Below are 20,818 nucleotides of genomic sequence, written 5' to 3' on the forward strand. Positions count from 1 at the left end.
GCTCCACTAACTTCAACCTTCCAGGGGTAGAAGGAGCTGGGATTGGTTCAAGAGTGCCCACTTGGAGCACTTAGTTATGTTTACACGCTTCCTAAAGAGAGCAGGAACAGTAGTGGTGGCTGGACATTCTGCCGAATGCACTGGCCATAGTGGTATGTGCCCACCCTGCCCTGAAAGTCATTGCCTCCTGAGGGACACCTGTCCTGAAGAACCAGGCGCGCGAGTTGGAGCAGTCCAGGACCCACAAGTGGGCCACAGGGGCAAGTGTTAAGAGCCCATCCAGCCTCCTTCCTCTCCTCTTTCCTGCCCACTTCTGCAGCCAGCTCACCATAGCTCTCTCTAGGATTCCTGCCAAGGAGCTGTCGATCCTCTGTGCTGGGGCACCAGGCTGGGTCATGGGAGTGAAGGAGGCATCATTGACTAGAGACTGGCAGAGGCCCCAGAAACTCCCACCTCCTCTGGCTCGCCTGCCCTCTAGGGGGTTTTCAGCACCCCTGAGATGACAGAAAGGGAAAGATAGATTCTGGGAGCAGGTGGGGAGGCCTGGGGATCCCAGAGGGTCCACTGCCCCCCTCAGGGGCCTAGCTGGTCAGCACAATAGGCCTGGCGGCTGTCATGCTGAAGCTCAAATGGTTGTCTGGGTAACCGCTGAGGCCAGTTTCCACCAATCCATTGCAAAGATGGGTTGGGGGAGGGAGGCAGGGAAGGAAGGAAGGAGGGGAACTTGCTCCCCACCAAAGGCCAGCATCCTATATAAGGAGCCAGGGCAGTGGGAAAGGGATCAGTGTGGGGTATAACCTGCTCTTAGGCTTGGGATTGGGGACACAGAGATGCCTGGGACTCATCACTCCAAACTTGGGCCCTGGGGCAACTTCTGGGCTACCATGACCTTACTGGGCCTAGCTGTGCATGCAGGTAAGGACTGGGAATGGGACAGAACAAGGCAGGAAGTCTTTTTCCCTTTTGGCTTTGGGGTGGGTGTTGAGAGAGGAGACGGAGCCTGAGAAAAGAATGGAACCCACCTTGGCACTTCCAAGGGCAACAAGAACTGATGGAAGAGACCCTGGGTGGGGACAGGGAGCAAGGGGTCCCTTGGTGTCATAGGGGCACCTGGGTAGGGCCCCTGGGAAGGACTGGCTCTACACTCTCCCTCCTTTCTTTTCCCAGAACTAGGTAGGGATGGCTGGGGTAGTGAAGCTGATTCTGAGGGTCCTGGGCAGGGAGCCTTTCACTAATAGCTGCCCACCTCTTAGACTCATAGAAAGTTAAAGCTGGAAGAGACTTTACCAACTTTTTCATCCATCCATCTTTCCCTCCTCCAAATCCTCACTAAGAAAGGAGAGATCCCCCCCATCCCCCTCTCCTAGTCAGCTTAGGGACAGAAAAGAAGCTGTTGGCACCCGGACAGAGGAGAACAGACCGAAGCTTTGCTTTTCTTCTCTCCCTGCCCCCCTAAAAGTCGATTTGGAGTATCCTGGGAGCTCTGTCTGAATTGACTTGTTTTTACTTTCATCCTCTCCCCCCCCTGTTTTCTTATTCTCCTCCCCACTTCTGCTTTCTCTCCCTAGACTTGGAGTCATGATAACAATAACAACAGTAGCTCCCATTTAGTAGCTCTTGGAAGGTTTGCAAAGCACTTTGGAAATGTTAGCTCAGGGGATCTCGACAACTCTGGGAGGTGGGTGATATTATTCTTCCTATTTTCAGATGAGGAAGTAGAGTCAGAGGAAGGTTCAGTGATCAGTCCAGGGTCTTATAGTTGGAAAGAATCTGAAAACAGATGTGAAATCAGGTCAACAAAGGCGCCATTTATAGGATCATAGATTTAGATCATCTGGCCTGCCTCACCCCTCTCCCCCCCATTTTACAGATCAGAAAACCAAGACCCATAAAAATGAAGTGACTTGCCTAAGGTTCACAAAGGTACTAAGGTCCTCTGATTTCATTGAACCATCCTTTCACTGGACCATTCAAGGTCCAGAGCAGTCACTTACAAATTAGATATCATTTAAGTTTTCTGAGTTTCAATTTCTTAAATAATAAATACATAAAATGGGGTGATAGGGGCATGTTTATTATAAATAATTATTTATAGAGGCTTTGCTGCATTACAGTACAGAGGTATCAAACACTACGGGGCAAGAAACAAATTAAAATATAATTGGGGAGCAACTAGGAGGCTCAGTTGAGAGAACCAGAACTGGAAAGAGGAAGTCCTAGGTTCATATGTGGCCCCAGACACTTCCTATCTGTGTGACCCTGGGCAAGTCACTTAACTCCCTTTGCCTAGCCCTTACTGCTCTTTTGCCTTGGAACCTGGAATTGATTCTTTTTTTTCCCATGGTTTCATGATTTATGTTCTCTCCCTCCTCTCTTCCCTCCCTCCTCTTGGAGCTGACAAGCAATTCCACTGGGTTATACATATATTATCACTCAACACCTATTTCTATATTATTCATTTTTATAATAAAGTAATCTTATGAAATCCAAACCCCAAATCATGTACCCATATAAACAAGTGATAAATCTTAGTGTCCCCCCCCCCCCCCCCGGATTTCTACTCCTGGAATAGATTATTTTTCAAAATTATTATTTATTTATTTTAAAGCATTTTTCCTTGGTTACATGATTCATGTTCTCTCCCTCTCTTCTTCCCTCCCCTCTCGGAGCTGACAAGCAATTTCACTGGGTTATACATGTATTATCTTGGAATTGATGCTAAGAGAGAAGGTAAGAGTTTTTTAAAAGTGTAGGGGACAGATAAGTGGCTCAGTGGAGTGAGAACTAGTCCTGGAACCCAGAGGTCCTGGGTCCAAAGCTGGCCCGAGACATTTCCTAGCTGTATGACCATGGGCAAGTCATTTAACACCAATTTACTTAGCCTTCACTGTTCTGCTTTTGAACTGATACTTAGTATTGATGCTAAGACAGAAGTAAATGTTTTTAAAATGTAGGGGATAGCTAGGTGGCTCAGTGGATTGAGAGTCAGGGCTAGAGATGGGAGGTCCTGGGTTCAAATTTGGCCCTAGACATTGACCCTGGGCAAGTCACTTAACTGCTTTTGCCTAACCCTTGCCACTCTTTTTGCCTTGAAACCAATACAGAGTACTGATTCTAAGGTAAAGGTTTTATTTTTCTTAATGTGATTGTGTGATTTTTAATGTGATTTTAAAATGTGATTAAGAAAACAAAAATAAAATAGAACATAGATAATGTCAATATTTTGGTTTTCAAAGTCATTATGTGGCCTCTAGGGATCATTATGTAGAGTTTAGTGGCCCTCCTTCCTACCTGAGTTTGATACCACTGGTTTAAGGTGCTCTATTGTACTTCACATGGGAATCAGGAGGACCTGGCACATACTGGGCATATCACTCTGGGGAAATCAATTTACTTTCTCAGTAGCCTGGGCAACTCTCTAAGACTAACTTGCAGATAAGAGGCTCGCCTCTGCTGGCAGTTTCCTCATCTAAGACTTCCCTGTAATCTGGAAATGAAAGGTTCAGTCGGTATTCTGTATAAGAAATAAAAATCACAATGAATTATGAGCCAAGTGGCTTGGTAAATGGCAAAACTTACTGGGCTATTGCAATATTAAGTGACAGCTGAGTAGGATCCTTTGCCCCGGGATCGATATCATTCATCAATTAGGTGACCTTCAGTCGGAGTCTTTAGGCATCTCCTCCAATCTATCCATACCCCTTACAACGCAGAGACCACGTTCCAGCTCCCTCATAACATGGCTCATTTTTACTCTGGGTTTGGCAATAGGACAAAGGATAGCATTTCTCTGGAACTGTATGTAACCTCTAAAGTGCAAGCGGGGCTGTGGTGAGGCTCAAATGAGATAATGGATGGAAAGTACTTTATAAACCTTAAAACACTGTGTAAATGTGAGGTAGGATTACTATTATTAGTCTGCAGTCATTAGACCTCCCGTCTGGGGAATAACTTCATTTTCTGAATCTTCTACTGTACTTTTGCTGAGTTTAAGCAAGAATTTTATTTTATTTTGTTTTTTAATTTATCTAAAACAAAAAAACAAAAAACAAAAAAACTGCTTACCTTCTGTCTTGCCATAGAGGAGCAGTAAGGGCTAGAATTGGAATTGAGTGACTTGCCCAGGGTGGCTTGGCTAGGAAGTATCTGAAGATGGATTTGAATTCAGGACTTCCCATCTCCAAGCCTCTCTATCCACTGAGCGATCTAGCTGGCCTGGTCTATAGAGCAATACAAAAGTGTGCTAGTAAATGTTTAATTACTGGTTCTCCGGGAAAGAAAGGTATGCACATATACTTTTTTAATAGTAAATTTTGTTTTTCGGTTACATGTAGAAACAATTTTGACAAATGTTGCCTGATATTTTGTGATTCAGATTCTCTCCTATTCCTCCCTTCTTCCATTCCCCAAGGCAGCAAATAGTCTGCAATAATTTCTACCAGTGCTTTCATGAAATACATATTTCCATATTCCCCATGTTGATGCAGGGACACATTAAAATTTAATTTACATTTTTTTTATCCCTCACTATGTATTGGTTCTAAGGCAGAAGAGCAGTAAGGGCTAGGCAATTAGGGTTAAGTGACTTGTACAGGGTCACAGAGCCAGGAAGTATCTGAGATCAGATCTGAACCCAGGACCTCCTGTTTCTGGGCTTGGTTCTCAATCCCCTGAGCCACCCACCTACTCTAATCTACACTTTCTAATTAAATTTAATCTACACTCCATCACTGAGTGACCTTGGGCAATTCACTTAATTACTCTCAGACTCACTTTCCTCATTTCTGCAAAATGGGGAGAATAATAACACATCTTTGGGTTGTTGCTGGGATGCAATGAGATAATGTGTAAAGAGCTTTCAAATCTTAAAGCACTTTATTTACATTAGCTCTTTTTATTATTTATTTATTTTTAAAACCCTTACTTTCTGTCTTAGAGTCAATACTGTGCATTGGTCCCAAGGCAGAAGAGTGGTAAAGGCTAGACAATGGGGTTAAGTGCTTGCCGAGGGTCACACAGCTAGGAAGTATCTGAGGGCACATTTGAACCCAGGACCTCCCATCTCTAGGTCTGACTCTCAATCCACTGAGCCACCCAGCTGCAGCCCCCCCCTTTTTTTTTTAATTTTTAACCCTTATCTTCTGTCTTAGAATCTATTCTAAGTATTAATTCTAAGACAGAAAAATGGCAAGATCTAGGAAATTGGGGATAAGTGACTTGGCCAGGGTCACATAGCTAGGCCATATTTGAACCTAGGACCTCCAATCTCCAGGCCTTGCTGTCTATTCCACTGAGCCACCTAGCAGCCCCCCTCTTAGTATTAATTCTAAGAAAGAAGAATGGCAAGGTCTAGGCAATGGGGGTTAAGTGATTTTTGCCTGGTCACACAGCTGGGAAGTATCTGAGATTAGATTTGAACACAGGACCTCCCAAGCCCACATGAGGACATGGAGTCCTTGAAAATCAATAATCAATACTTTAATTAATTCTCAGAATGTGGTCAAATTATAGGATGGAACTGGGTGACTTGTAGTGAGAATAGAGTCCCAGGCAAGAGTCTGTGTATGTAACCAGATCAAGAATGGAGGCTCAGACACGAATAGTCCATTTTTAGTCAAAGAAATCAAAACTATTAATAAGCACATGGAAAAGTGTTCTAAACCTCTTATAATCAGAGAGATGCATATCAAAACAACTCTGAGGTATCACCTCACACCTAGCAGATTGACCAACATGATAGCAAAGGGAAGTAATGAATGCTGGAGGGGATGTGGCAAAGAGGGACATTAATTCATTGCTGGTGGAGTTGTGAATTGATCCAACCATTTTGGAGGGCAATTTGGAACTATGCCCAAAGGGTGATAAAAGACTGTCTGCCCTTTGATCCAGCCATAGCACTGCTGGGTTTGTACCCCAAAGAGATAATAAGGAAAAAGACTTGTACAAGAATATTCATAGCTGCGCTCTTTGTGGTGGCCAAAAACTGGAAAACGAGGTGATGCCCTTCAACTGGGGAATGGCTGAACAAATTGTGGTATCTGTTGGTGATGGAATACTATTGTGCTAAAAGGAATAATAAAGTGGAGGAATTCCATGGAGACTGGAACAACCTCCAGGAAGTGATGCAGAGTGTGAGGAGCAGAACCAGGAGAACATTGTACACAGAAAGTGAAACATTGTGGAACTTTCCAATGTAATGGACTTTGCTACTAGTAGCAATGTAACAAGTGAGGACACTCCAGAAGGACTTATGGAAAAGAATGCTGTTCACATTGAGAGAAAGAACTATGGGAGTAGAAATGCAAAGGAAAACATGGCATCACTTTGTTCTTTAGCAAAAATGAATAATATGGAAATAGGCATCAAGTGACAAGATTTGTACAATCCAGTGGAATTGCTTTTCAACTCTGGGAGAGGGGAGGGAAAGAAAATGAATCATGTAACCATGGAAAAATATTTAAAAAAAAAGAATGGAGACCCAGGAGAGTACCTAAGCAATGACCTTCCATGTGTGTATCTTGCCATATTAATCATAAGTGAGTTACTGTGTAAATCCTAAGTATATTAATCTATTTTATAATGTGCTTGATATCAATTTAATTCATGTAAGGTTACAGAGACTAGAAGGGCTTCCAAAGGTTTTGGGTTGAGGTGGGGGATTTCCTAAAGAAGGGAAGTTATTTTTTTTTTAAATATATTTTATTTGATCATTTCCAAGCATTATTCGTTAAAGACATAGATCATTTTCTTTTCCTCCCCCCCACCCCCCATAGCCGACGCGTAAGTCCACTGGGCATTAGATGTTTTCTTGATTTGAACCCATTGCTTTGTTGATAGTATTTGCATTAGAGTGTTCATTTAGAGTCTATCCTCTGTCATGTCCCCTCAACCTCTGTATTTAGGCAGTTGCTTTTTCTCGGTGTTTCCACTCCCATAGTTTATCCTTTGCTTATGAATGGTGTTTTTTTCTCCTGGGTCCCTGCAAGTTGTTCAGGGACATTACACCACCACCAATGGAGAAGTCCATTACGTTCGATGATACCACAGTGTGTTTGTCTCTGTGTACAATGTTCTCCTGGTTCTGCTCCTCTCGCTCTGCATCACTTCCTGGAGGTTGTTCCAGTCTCCATGGAACTTCTCCACTTTATTATTCCTTTTAGCACAATAGTACTCCATCACCAACATATACCACAGTTTGTTCAGCCATTCCCCAATTGATGGGCATCCCCTCGTTTTCCAGTTTTGGGCCACCACAAAGAGCGCAGCTATGAATATTTTTGTACAAGTCTTTGTGTCCATTATCTCTTTGGGGTACAGACCCAGCAGTGCTATGGCTGGGTCAAAGGGTAGATATTCTTTTAGCACCCTTTGGGCATAGTTCCAAATTGCCCTCCAGAATGGTTGGATCAGTTCACAACTCCACCAGCAATGAATTAATGTCCCTATTTTGCCACATCCCCTCCAGCATTCATTACTTTCCTTAAGAAGGGAAGTTATAAAAGAATATACATTTTGCAATTTGGGGTCTCAGGCTTCTAAGGCCTCTGTGATTTTTCTGCTCACAATAAACCCAGATCTTTGCTGGAGAGAGTTTCCCCAATTTCCTTTCTTTCACGAGGTAGTAGAGTGGCAAGGGCTAGGCAACTGGAGTAAAGTGACTTGCCCAGGGTCGTTATAGCCAAGAAATGTGTGAGGCCAGATTTAAACCCAGTATCTCTCATCTCCAGGTCTGGCACTGTGCTATCCAGCTGCTCCTATCATCTGTTTTAAAATTTGGGGTTCTAAATTCTCTCTCCTCCTCCTCTTCCTTGAGAAGGCAGGTAGTTTGATAAAGATTATACATGTGCAGTCATGCAAGACATATTAGGGATTTGGTATTTGTTAAGTTGAGAATAAAAATGAATTTCCTCAGTTGTCACCTTCTGCAGGAGGTCTTTCCCAGTCCCTAAGCTGCTAGAGCCTTCCCTCTGAGGTTACTTCCCATCTCCTTGGTATAGATCTTGTTATTTATAGGTTGTGTTCCCCATTAGGGAGTACTCTTTGAGGGCAGTGACTATTTTTGCTTTTTGTTTGTATCTGCAGCACTTTGCATGGTGATTGGTATATAGTAAATGTTTAATAATTGCTCATCAATGGAAAACTGCTTTTGTGTCTGCATGGGTGAGCAGCTGTCGCTAGGCCACTGGCCCTCCTCATGTTCACCTTGCTCTCCTTCCTAGTCCTGATGCAGTGCTTCCCATTCGTGTGTGTCCTTCCTTCCCCAGGCCAGAGAGCAGATGTGGCTGGTGAAGCAGCAGATGCCTCTATTAACCACTCCTTGAAGATGCTCCAGCGCCTGCGGGAGTTACAAGATCTGGGCAACGAGAGTGACACGGTGTTGCGGGTACAAGCTGCAGGTACTGATGAAGTCCACATTTTCCACGCTCACCGGCTGCTCCTGGGCTTGCAGAGTGAGGTATTCCAGGGACTGCTCTACAACCAGAGTGAGGTGACATTGCAGGAGCCCAGGGACTGTGCTGCTGTCTTTGATAAATTCATCAGGTAGAGTCAAATTCATCAGGGTCTTTCCACTGGGGTGTTTGGGGAGTCAAGTTCATCAGGGTTCTCCAGTTGGGGTCTTTATGGAGTCACTTTCATCAGGGTCTTTCCACTGGGGTGTTTGGAGAATCAAGTTCATCAGGGTTCTCCAGTTGGGGTCTTTGAGGAGTCACTTTCATCAGGGTCTTTCCACTGGGGTGTTTGGAGAATCAAGTTCATCAGGGTTCTTCAACTGGGATATATGTGGAGTCAGGTTCATCAAGGTCCTTCAGTTGGGGTCTTTAGGGTCAGATATGGGCTGAGGGGGAAGAGTGAGGTTTTGCCAAAAGGGATATTCTTTTCTCTTTCTAAACCCCTTAGATCTTCTCCCTGGTGATTCAGAAATGCCCAGAGGTCTCCAGAAATGAGCATACCCCAACTGGTGGGCAAAATGGCATCTCTCCAACCTAGGCAGATGTGGACCACTCCTGTTTTTTAAATGTCACAGTCTTCCTTCACTATATATTCTATTGCTGAATGACTGAAAGGATCAAAGGGATTCCTATCCAGATGGAGACATAAGAACTTTGTTCCAAGACACTAACATTGAGGGGTGCTTCTTGTGGGAGTCTACACCCCCAGCATTCTAAAAGTCCATTTCTTCCCCATTCCCTATGTGGTCCAGTGATTAGGAAATGACGGATTAAATTACAGTATGTTACTATAATGCTATTGTTGCATGAAAGTAACAAATATGAAAAAGATAAGGACATATAGAAAGACTCACACAAGGTGAAACAAATCCAGGTCAACAGAATAAGGATGATCTATACAACTACATTAAAAAACAGGGCCACAAAAGTTTATACGAATACAAATATGATTTAGAAAGGAGACATGGGACAACTCTGTGAAAGAAGTTGACTACATTTTTTCCAACCAAAATGTACATATGTACATTTTAATTTATTTTTTTTATTTAATTTAATTTATTAATTTAAATATTTTTCCTTAATGATATATTCCCTATTTTGTTGGATTATTCATTTGTACTTGTTGTGTTTATACTATTAATAATGAGCACATAATCACTCATTAATTAAATATATAGAGAAATAATGTAGATAACACATAGAGACAGATAGATGAAGATAAATATAGAGAAAAGAAAAAAATACATTTTTTAAGGATCTATGGTATTCTAAGTGTTTTGCAAATATCTCATTTGTTCTCATGACAGTCCTGTGAGGGAGGTGCTATTATTACTCCTGTGTTACAGGTAAGAAAACTGAGGCAGAGAGGGGTAAGGAATTTCCCCAGGGTCATACAGCTAGTAAGTGTTCAAATTCACATTTGAACTTGGGTCTTCCTGACTCTAGGCCCAATGTTCTATCCACCTATTTGCTAAAATATAGACAGATATTTAGACAGGCAGATGGATGAATAGAGATAGATTGATGGAGATAGATAAATATATAGATCCAGCAAGTATAGAGACAGATGGTTGTTATTGAGTCATTTTTCAGTTGTGTCCATCTCTTTGTGACCACATTTGGGATCTTCTTGGCAAGATGCTGGAGTAGTCTGCCACTTTTACAGATGAAGAAACTGAGGCAAACAGAGTGAAATGATTTGCCCAGGGTCTCACAGTTGGAGTCTGAGACTGGATTTGAACTTGGGTCTTTCCAACTGGTCCTCTATCTACTGGGCCACCTAGCTGCCCCATAGAAAGAGATAGATATTAATAGGCAGATGATATACAGAGATAACAGATAGGTTGATAGATAATAGACACATAGAGATTACAGATCAGTAGATAATAGACTGGAAGACAACGAAAATGAAACAAAGAGGAAGCCAGCAAGGGTGAGGATAAGTAGTAACAAAGATTAATGAAGCAACAAGAGACAGCCAGCCAGAGGACACTGAGAACATCAAAGACCAAGAGAGTGAATGGTAGAAGATAGACAAGAAGAAATATTTAGTTCTGTCCCCTAATTTCATAGAGGAAAAAATGCTCATGCAGAGATAGCAAGTAATAGAGATGAGACAATGAGAAAGATGGGACAATATGGCAGGGAAGTGAAAGACTGGTGAGGGAGGATAAGATAAATGGTAGAGGCAGCAGGGATGGTAGAGAGATACATTAATTGGAAGAAGAAAGCTGAAAAGAATATGCTGAAGAGGAAAGAACTCTAGATTTGGAAAGGACTTGGGTTCAAATTTGACCATTGATAAATCTTGTAACTTCTCTGACCCTTGTCATAACATGAGGGCAGTGGACTAGATAATTTGATCTCTAAAACCCCAACTCTAAGTCTATAATTCTTATTTTTTAAGTCTATAATTCTAAGGAAGGTTTGAGAGCTTCAGTCTATTCATCTAATTTGATATTTGAATTCTGATTCTTCCAATTCTTCCAATCTGATATTTGAATCCAATTCCATATTTGAATTTACTGAAGCCTTTTCCCTGGTACTGAAATCCCTAGAGAATGCCCTACCATCTTTGGTCTAAATCTCTTCCTCTGGCAATCCCCTTCCTGGGACATAGAAAAGCAGACAGTGAGCCTGGCTGGGTGAGGGTGCGCTCCATAGCTTGGTGTCCATCATTTCTTTTTCCCTCCCCTTCTAGGTATCTGTACTGTGGGGAACTGTCCCTTCTGATGTCGCAGGCCATTCCCCTGCACAAATTGGCCAGCAAATATGGCGTGACTTCCCTGCAGCAGGGAGTAGCCGAGTACATGAAGTCACACCTCTCAGGAGAGCTGGGGGGTCCTGGCCCAGCTGTGGGTTGGTACCACTACGCAGCACGAACAGGCAATGAAGACCTCAGGGAAAGCTGCCTCCAGTTTCTGGCTTGGAATCTGTCGGCTGTGGTGGGGAGCTCCGAGTGGGGGGAAGTGACTCCAGAGCTCTTGGCTCAACTCTTAGACCGCTCTGATCTGGTGCTTCAGGATGAATTTGAGCTCTTCCAGGCCCTGGAAGTCTGGTTGGGCAGAGCCCGGCCTCCCACCCCTGTGGCGGAGCAGGCGCTTAGAGCCATTCGCTACCCCATGATCCCACCTGCCCAGCTGTTCCAGCTGCAGGCCCAGTCGCCAGCCCTGGCCCGTCATGGAGAAGCTGTGGGTGATCTCCTCCTGCAGGCCTACCAGTTCCATTCTGCCTCTCCTCTGCAGTACGCCAAGTTCTTTGACGTCAATGGCAGTGCCTTTTTGCCTCGAAACTACCTCTCTCCGGCCTGGGGGGCGCTGTGGGTCATCAGCAACCCCGCCAGGGATGACCGAAGCACAAGCTTCCAGACGCAGCTGGGCCCCAGTGGGCACGATGCAGGTAGGAAGGTGACGTGGAACGTCCTCTTCTCTCCACGCTGGCTGCCCATCAGCCTGCGCCCAGTCTATGCCGATACTGCTGGGGCTGCCCTGCCAGCTGCACGCCCTGAGGATGGACGGCCCCGACTGGTAGTGACTCCGGCCAGCATCAGCGGGGACGCCGCCGGCGTGAGCTTCCAGAAGACAGTGCTGGTGGGGGCTCGACAGCAGGGGCGGCTCCTGATTCGCCACGCCTACAGCTTCCACCAGAGCAGTGACGAGGCCGGGGACTTCTTGGCCCACACTGATCTGCAACGGCGCAGTTCTGAGTACCTGGTGGAGAACGCCCTTCACCTGCATCTCATCATCAAGCCTATCTACCACAGCCTCATTCGGACCTACAAGTAGTGGAAGGAGGGAGGGAGGGAGGGAATGTGGGAAGGAAAAAGGGAAGACTTCCATGGACTCCCCAGGATGAGACAGTCATGAATGGAAGTAGCCATAAGGAGCTGAACTTCCTGGAATGGTGGTTGGACATCGATTGGGGTATTAAAGTGATCCCCAAGAGAACTGGGTCTATTCTTTTGGTCTTGGTATAGAGGGAGGTTCTGCCTACTGTCCAACATGCTACATGGTTTCTAGGTATGTGGATGGGAATAGAGTAGGGTCATAATAATAATAATAACCTACAACCACTTCTGAGCAGGAGTCAGAATACTAGCCTCAGATACTTGCTAGTTGTGTGACCATGAGCAAATCATTTAACCTCTATTTGTCTCCATTTCCTCATAAAATGGGGATAATAATGCCACCTACCTTCACGAGTTGTTGTAAGGATCAAATGAGATCATTGTAAAGTGTTTGGCACAGTGACTGGCATATAGTAAGCACTAAAATATTTATTATATTATTATATAATACTTTTCACAACAACTGAAAAATAAGTATAACATTTTATTTATTTATCTGTTTATTAACCCTCACCTTCCATCTTGGAATCAATACTGTGTATTGGCAGAAGAGTGGTAAGAGCTAAGCAATGACTTGCCCAGGGTCACACAGCTGGGAAGTGTCTGAGGCTAGATTTGAACCTAGGACCTCCCATCTCTTGGCCTGGCTCTTGATCCACTGAGCTACCCAGCTGCCCCCTAAGTGCAACATTTATGATGATTATCCCCATTTTATAGATGAGAAAATTGAATTTCAGAAAGATCAAGTGACTTGTCCATGTCATAGAGCTAGTAAGTATTGGAGACAGGATTAGAATCCAAGTCTTAGTTAGATTCCCAGTCTAGCCCTCTGTTCACTATACCATACTCTCTCTCCAGTCAAGGTTCGGACAGTTGGTATGGGGGAATGGCCTCCCAGGTCAGGCTTCAAGGTTCTAGTCCTGATATTTGTGGCATTCCCAAATGCCATCTAGATTTTAGAGGTTCTAGTGGTCTACTCTTCTTGGTCCTCATGTTACATCTGGTAGAGGAGGAGAGGCTTAGGAGCTGAGGCAAGGGAAGATTCAAGGGGAGAAGGGAAAATAGACCTCGATAAGTTCCTGCCGTTCTGTTTCCTTCTTGGGCAAGTGAAACACTTCATTCTCTAGAAGCAAAGGATAGCAGTATGCTAATAGAAATATATTTCTACTATATCTTGTAGACAGAAAAGACTACATCCAGATCTGGACTTTGCTACTTCCTTGGACAAATGACCAAATTTCCCTGGGCCTTAATTTCCCCACTTGCTAAATGAGGAGAGTTAGGCTAGAATGCCCTTCCAGTTTTCAAGACTGATGGTCTGAGGAGTGAATTGTTCCCCGGGCTCTCAATCATTTCTACACAAAGACGTTTGGCAGAGATGGGTATGGGGCCCTGAGACTTCTCTTTATTAGTTTTATTAGCCCCTGTGCTGTCTTCTGGGATGTGGCACAATAATGGCTCCTACACTTCCAGTCTTGAACATGAACATCCAACTCCAAGTAGGATTTTTATTGTTAAAAAGGAGGGGGGAGTGCCACTGTGATGTGATCAAATGAAACCATCACCCTCAACCCCCATCTCCACTATGCAGCCTGGACTCTAGGCTCAGTTCCAGGCTCTTTCCTGGGTTCCCCTTTCCCCAAGTATGATCACTCCAATAACCCCCAGGACCCCATGGTCTTTCCCACCACCTGGCTGTAGAGGCTCAGCCCAGTAGACCCTGCTGTCCACATTGAAGCCTAAAGGTAGGTAAAGAGTTTTGGCAACACATAACTGTGCAGTGTAATATAGGGAATCCAGAAGGGGCTCTGGCCCTGGCTGGGGTTAGATTTCCCTCAGCCCATTCTGGGGGTCCCTTCTTGGGATCTTCTCCTTTTCCCAGTAAGTCCCTTGCCCCCCCAGCCCTGGCTGCACTGATGTCACTGGAGTGGAAGGGTAATTGCCATCCTCATTCCAGCATCTCCAGGACACAAACTCCACCAGGGCTCATGGGGTGCCAGGTATCTGGACATCTCCTGCTCTCCTGCCCAGGTCACCTCCCACTGCACTCCCCTCCATCCCTGGTCTTTCTGTCTTCCCATCTCTCTCCCCTTTCATTTTTGGGGCAGGTTAGTTCCAAGCTTCAGAGGTTTTCAGTTAGGTCGGAAACGTCCATCCTTGCCCTGGAGTGGATGTGGACCACAGGTAGCTCTTTTGGAAGGAGCTGGTGTGGTGAGGGGCAACGGGTCCCCAGGACCTGCAGTGGGGGAAAGGGTGACTGTAAATAGTCAATATCTCCTTCTAACCCCCCCATACCCCACCCCAAAAGATGTTGCCAATCTCCCCAGAGGCCCACCCTAGGGGTAACAGGCTCACAACTCTACAGGCAGAATTTTCAGTGACTCCCCAGCAAGGTGAATTATCAGAACAAGACCTTAGAACCTGTTAAGGGCACCTGCAAATATTCTCATCATGGACTGACAAAGGGTCATCATTAAAGCTGCCTTGGCAAGGACCCTGATGCGTGTCTCCTCATCCTATTCCCTTTCCAAAGGAGACACTAACCTATGGTCTGGCTGAGAGGAAGCCTGACTTTGGCGAGGGGCAGTGCAACCTTATTCAGGTGCCTGATGCTGGGTACTGGGTTCCCAGGGATGGGTATCCTGTAGTCTGAAGTACTCTCCAGGGGTCGGGGGCGCAGGAGATGGTTCTTAGGACGGGGTAGCTGAGTAGATAGACAGAATGGAGATATGCAGTTAGGCAGGAAGACCATAAAAAACTCCCAAACCCCAAAACCATGGAACTCCAGTTTATTTTTTTAATCTAGTTTTTTTCCCCAATTTTTAAAAACTGTATTTTCTCTGCCTCCTATCTTTCCCTACTCTTCCTCCTCCCTTCCTTTTTTGAAACCCTTACTTTCTGACTTAGAATCAGTATTGTGTAATGGTTCCAAAGCAGAAGAGTGGTAAGGGTTAGCAGTGGTGGTTAAGTGACTTGCCCAGGGTCCCACAGCTAGGCAATGTCTGAGGCCAAATTTGTACCCAGGACTTCCCATCTCTAGGCCTGGCTCTCAATCCACTGAGACACCTAGCTGTACCTACCCCCACCCCAATCAATTCTAAGAGAGAAGTGTAAACCTTAAAATTTCTTAGACTTATCAATGTTGGAAATTTCACCAATAGGAAAGAAATTTCCCAATGGTGAAATTTCCAACATTGATAAGTCTAAGAAATTTTAAGGTTTACAGAAGAAAGGTAAGGGCTAGGCAATCAGGGGTGATTGACTTGTCCAGGGTCACACAGCTAGGAAGTATGAGTCCAGATTCCTACCTTACTTTTGAAAACAAACATACCAAAACAAAAACAAAAAGAAAGGGTGGCTCAGAACATCTCAGTAATAGAAATCCTGGCCTCAGACACTTCTTAGCTTTGTGACCTTGGGCAAGTCACTTAACTCCCAATGCCTAGTTCTTACTCCTCTTTTGCCCTAGAACTTATACTTAGTGTTGACTCTAAAACAGAAGCCAAAAGTTAAAAAGTTAAAAAGATTTTAAAAATCGGGTGATAAATGTGCACAGCCCCAAACCCCAAATTCCTATATTGACCAGGCCCCAAAATGTGTCTCATTTTGCATATTAAGTCCATCATTCTTCTGCCAGGAGGTGGGTAGCATAGGAACCCTTATTTTCAAGTTGAAGATTATTCTACCAAATGAAGTCTCTCCTTGGTATCTAAGAGGAAAGCTCAGGGGAAAGTGAAGCACAAGATTCCCCCAAAGGCGAAGCAGAGTGGAGAAGTCAAGTCTCTTAAGTTCCCATCTATTTGTCTTATTCTAGGTTGGCCAACTTTTGAACAGCAGAGCAAACATGTTCCATGAGGCACAGTTCCTAGGGATAGGGTTTTTCAGTGATTGATACCTTTCTGTCTGATGTTACTGTAGTTGTGGGAATAAGGACAAGGTAGGACTGGGGGTAAAGGTATTGGGTAGGGCCACAAAATGAGCTGGGAGAAATTCATAATCAGGGTCAAAGCCCCTTGAGGCTTCCTTATATTATACTGTACTGATATCAAAATACAAAGACCTACGGAGTAAAAGACTTTGGGAAACCACCCCATAGTGGTGCTAGGGGAGACAGAGGCCTTGACTCTACTAAGGAAGGAAAAGGGAGGAACTGTGCTTAAGAAGCAGTTAGTCACACAGGGAACAGATCTAAGGTAGCTTTCTATTTTACATAATTTATTTTCCTTCCTTCCTCTCCTTTTATCTTTTCCTTCCTTCCTCTCCTTTTATCTCTTCCTTCCTTCCTTCCTTCCTTCCTTCCTTCCTTCCTTCCTTCCTTCCTTCCTTCCTTCCTTCCTTCCTTCCTTCCTTCCTCCCTTCCTTCCTTCTTTCCTCCCTCCCTCCCTCCCTCCTTTCCTTCCTTCCTTCCTTCCTTCCTTCCTTCCTTCCTTCCTTCCTTCCTTCCTTCCTTCCTTCCTTCCTTCCTTCCTTCCTTCCTTCCTTCCTTCCTTCCTTCCTCTCTCCTTTCTTCTTTCTCTATCCACTGAGCCACCAATTTGCCCCTGATGCAATTTTAATATTTGTTTTTGTAGAAAGGAGTTGCAAAATACAAGAAGATGCAAGACCAAAATTCCATTTGGAACTCCAAGGACCTGGGACTGGACAGGAAGAGACAGTAACTGGAAAAAGCCGTTACAGTTGGTACTGGACTCCTTAGGAGACAGAAGCTGTGTCCTGCTTTCTGCTCTCAATATACTGAGAGGATAACTGTTTTTGGTATTCCTTGGGTGAACCAAGGAAAAGCCTTTCAGTTCCCTCTCTGTGGCTGTCTTGAGGTACCTGCCTGCTTCCTGCTGTTCACACTACAAAAAGAAAGCAGGACACAACTTCTGTCTCCTAAGGAGTCCAGTACCAACTGTAACTGCTTTTTCCAGGTACTGTCTCTTCCTGTCCAGTCCCAGGTCCTTGGAGTTCCAAATGGAATTTTGGTCTTGCATCTTCTTCTTGCATTTTGCAACTCCTTTCTATATTTTCTAACATTTTGTAATTCATGTTCTCTCTCTCCCTCCCAGCTCTTCTGCTCCCTAAGAAGGCAGTATTTTATCTAATTATTCTTGCTATCTAGGCACTAAACTCAATTGTTCCTGCTTAATGAAGGAGTGCAGTCAGTGCCCTCCAATTTGGACACCCTGGGTGAAAGCCCAGGTTGCCCTGCCTTAGTAACAATTCTGCCAGATTCTTCTTATGGAGTTCAGGATGTTTTCCCTTAGAAAATTACAAAGGATTCCAACACCTCACTCTAGGAAGCTGAGCATTTTCTTTTGGGATCTAACTCAAAAGAACCCTATTATCCATCACCTCCAGGTTGGGTCTCCTAAAAAGGGTTGTAGAGAATAGGGCCAGGCTTGTGGGAGAGGGGGAAGCTGGCCTGTTTGAGTTTTCTCCAGACTGGTCAGCAGGAGTCTCTCTGCAGGGCCCCTCTTGTCTTACCCCCTGTCCTGTGACCTCAAAGGACCTGGACCTTCTCTTCCTCTTCTTCACCTCTAGTGATTCCTCCCGTTTCTTAGCCAGGCTCTTCTTCTGGCCCCGGAGCCAGAGACCTGGGGTATCTCCATGGCGTCTGGCCACCCGCGATGGGGTCTCTCCAGTGCTGCTGGACAGGTTGTCTTCACTGACGGTGTGCTGTAGCATAGGGCTTGGAGGGCGCTTGCAGGCAGGTGGTGGCTGTGGGGGACCGTCATCTGCCTCACTCAAGGAGTGCAGGGACAGACTGCTCTGTTCAGTCATTGGCGCCAGCAGCTGGTGCCTTTCTGGGCCCAGTGCCCGTGACCTCCGCCTGGCTGCTTTCACGACAATGTTCTTGGTACTGGACAGGATCTCCTTCCTTTCTACAGGGAAGGAGGGACAGAGGAAGGGGAGGAACCCAAAAATCAAACCTCAAGCCCATATTTGATTAACTCAGCTGAGAAGGGGACTGTGAGTTAGGAACTGTCTATTTTAAATTTTGTTTCCTACCCAAATTGCTCAAAATCAAATTCTTGTGAGCCAATTTGTAGAATGTGGACAATAATCTCCACTCTCCCACCTGTGGTTTTCGAGAGAGAGAGAGACTCCTTTTTTGTCCTGTGGACCCCTTTAGTAGACTGGTGAAGCTCATGGATCCCTTCTCAGAATATTTTTCAAGGCACAAAATAAAATACATGGGTTACAGAAGAGCCTATATTGAAATGTAGTTGTTAAAATATTAAGAAAACAAATTCTGTTTTCCTGGGATCTATCCACAAACTCCTTGGGGGACTCCAGCTTGAAGTTCTCTGCTCTGATGAGACTAGAGATAGGTAAGGGCTATGAACTTGATGGGAGAAAAGGGCCCAAGGAATCCAAGGCTGCCTGGGTGATCTGGATCAGTAATTACCTTTGTGGGACACAGGGATCTCTGGGATGTTCTCACTACTGTCCGGGGAGGAGTTGATGCGACTGCTGTCCTGATGTGGGTCCTATCGGCAAGGAGGTGGAAAAGAAGGAATCAGAACTGTTTGAGTACCTCTGACTCTAAGTCCTCATTTTGATGCCAAGCTCTAAGGTGCTTTGGGACTCACCTCCTGGGTAACCATGCCATTGATCTGGATGGGTGGCGGTGTTAACACAGCTGAGCTCTTCATTTGCCAGGCTCGGGGATGGGGACTGGCCTTAAACACCTTGTTAACTTCACTGTGGTTAGGAGAAATGACGATGCAGGTATGAGTTATCCCTGCCACATTCAGAAAAGAGTTTGGGGGGTGGGGTGGTAGTGGCGAGAGGGATGGCTAGATGGCTCAGTGGATGGAGCACCAGATTTGGATTCAGGAAGACTTGGGTTAAAATCTGACTTCAGAAACTTCCTAACTGTGTGACCCTGGGCAAGTCACTTAACTCCCTTTGCCTAGCCCTTTGGTCTTAGAGTTGTTACTAACATAGAAAATAAGGGTTTTAAAACAAGAAAGCCATAGGTTATCATCTCTTAGTGCCTGAAGCTCAAGGAATACCGAACACCTGTTAGGAGAGAGGTTGGCAAGCCAACTGAGGATAAAATACAGGGAGGCTCACCTCCCCATCCCATGCTTTTTCTGCCCTTCAGTGCAAGCCAATCCAAGGCCTCCCCTGAACCCTAATTCATTCAAACTCAGTTTCCCTTGGATTTATCCAAAAAGTCCTTGGGGGTCCATGGACCCCATGTTGAGAATCTCTGCTCTTATAAGACTGGCATTGGCCACATCAGGGCCAGAAGTCCCATGGGTTTTGGGTACAGACTCCTCAGGGCTGGAATCTCCAACCTCACCTCTCCAGGTCTCCCACACTGAGAGGTGGGAGTATGTTCTTTCGCCATTCCTTCCGAGGCACCAGCTGGGGTTCAGAGCCCAGAGTCTTCACACTCTCCTGGTCTGAATCCAGGGCTAGGGTGTTCTCTCCAGGGCCTGGGGGAATTCTGGGCAATGAACTCTCCTGGGTGGTTAGGGGAGAGACACAAAATGAGGGGATCTGGCCCAGGGAAAGATGTAGTAGGAGTTGACTAGCAGCTTTAAAAATATGCATGCCAAGTTTTCTTCTGAGTGGCCTCTTCCTAGTATAATGGGGCACATGCCTGGGGTCCTGTAATAATAATGATGATGATGATAATAATAATAATGATGATACATTGCAATTATATAGCACTTTAGAGTACATAAAGTACATCGCACATATTAACTCACTTAGTAATGTTTTTGCCAAACTATAAAATGTTACATATATGTTATTGTTGTTACATTACTGCAGGATGTTAAGCATATGTTCTACTACTCATTCCTCCTGCCTCAATGTGTACTTTACTGGGGTGGGGGAGTGGGGAGATCCCTGAAGTGAGTTGAGCTACTGGAAACTCTGCCTGGTGACCTGCCCCTGGCCTGCTGGTCAGGCACTGACCTTATACCTTGCATCTCAACTGAAGCCAGCTTAAAACAACTCCCTCATCTCTGACTCTGGGGTGGTTGACCAGAGGATGGAAGAGGCTCCTTAGTCTGGGTACCAAACCAAGGAGGGGCAATGGGAAGCTTATTTGGGCTAGAGTTAGCTGGATCTTCTTTTAGGTGACCTATAATTTGCTCCTCAAGGTGTCAAATAGCCCATCTCTCCTCATCCCCTCAGGGCACCTGATTGGTTACCCAAAACATTCTTCCCACTACCCCATGATGCTCTCACTGACCTGCAGGGCCCTGGAGGCTGCCCGGTCCATAACGGTAATTCGATCCAGATTTCCCTCTTCCAGTTCCCGCTGGTAGAGCCCATACAGCTGCTCCAGGTGGTGAGGGACAGACAGATGGTAATCTGCCAGGGAAGGCTTCTCTTAGCACCTCAAACTCCAGCCTCCACCCCTTGGTTCTCAGGGAAAAAGTACAGGAAGAGGTATAGCCACCCTAGAAATACTGCTTCAATCCTGGCCCATGGATTTAAGAACTAGAACCATCAGAATGGAGGGAGGCTTGAGAGAATAGGGTCAAGAGCTAGGGGCTGTGGTATAGGGAGG

At 45.2% G+C, this 20,818-nt stretch overlaps 2 protein-coding genes across 2 annotated transcripts in view; one reads left to right on the plus strand and one right to left on the minus strand.

The window, feature by feature from the left end:
- Positions 1-398: 398 nt before the first annotated feature.
- BTBD17 (BTB domain containing 17) lies at positions 399-12,397 on the plus strand. The gene is made up of 3 exons (XM_001378251.3): positions 399-915; positions 8,265-8,541; positions 11,152-12,397. Exons 1-3 carry the CDS (start codon positions 831-833, stop codon positions 12,233-12,235), a joined length of 1,446 nt encoding a protein of 481 aa, XP_001378288.1. The 5' UTR covers positions 399-830; the 3' UTR covers positions 12,236-12,397.
- Positions 12,398-13,772: 1,375 nt separating this feature from the next.
- The window catches only part of KIF19 (kinesin family member 19), a 77,957-nt gene continuing 70,911 nt past the window's right edge, over positions 13,773-20,818 (minus strand). The window contains exons 14-20 of the mRNA XM_056814674.1: positions 20,498-20,619; positions 19,595-19,758; positions 18,876-18,987; positions 18,692-18,773; positions 17,767-18,164; positions 14,842-15,001; positions 13,773-14,533 (exon numbers count right to left, since the gene is read on the minus strand). Coding sequence (XP_056670652.1) covers positions 14,430-14,533; positions 14,842-15,001; positions 17,767-18,164; positions 18,692-18,773; positions 18,876-18,987; positions 19,595-19,758; positions 20,498-20,619 — 1,142 coding nt within the window. The 3' untranslated portion in view covers positions 13,773-14,429. The remainder of the gene's footprint in view (positions 14,534-14,841; positions 15,002-17,766; positions 18,165-18,691; positions 18,774-18,875; positions 18,988-19,594; positions 19,759-20,497; positions 20,620-20,818) is intronic.

This window comes from Monodelphis domestica, chromosome 2 (assembly GCF_027887165.1).
Source record: "Monodelphis domestica isolate mMonDom1 chromosome 2, mMonDom1.pri, whole genome shotgun sequence".
Taxonomy (NCBI): Eukaryota; Metazoa; Chordata; class Mammalia; order Didelphimorphia; family Didelphidae; genus Monodelphis; species Monodelphis domestica.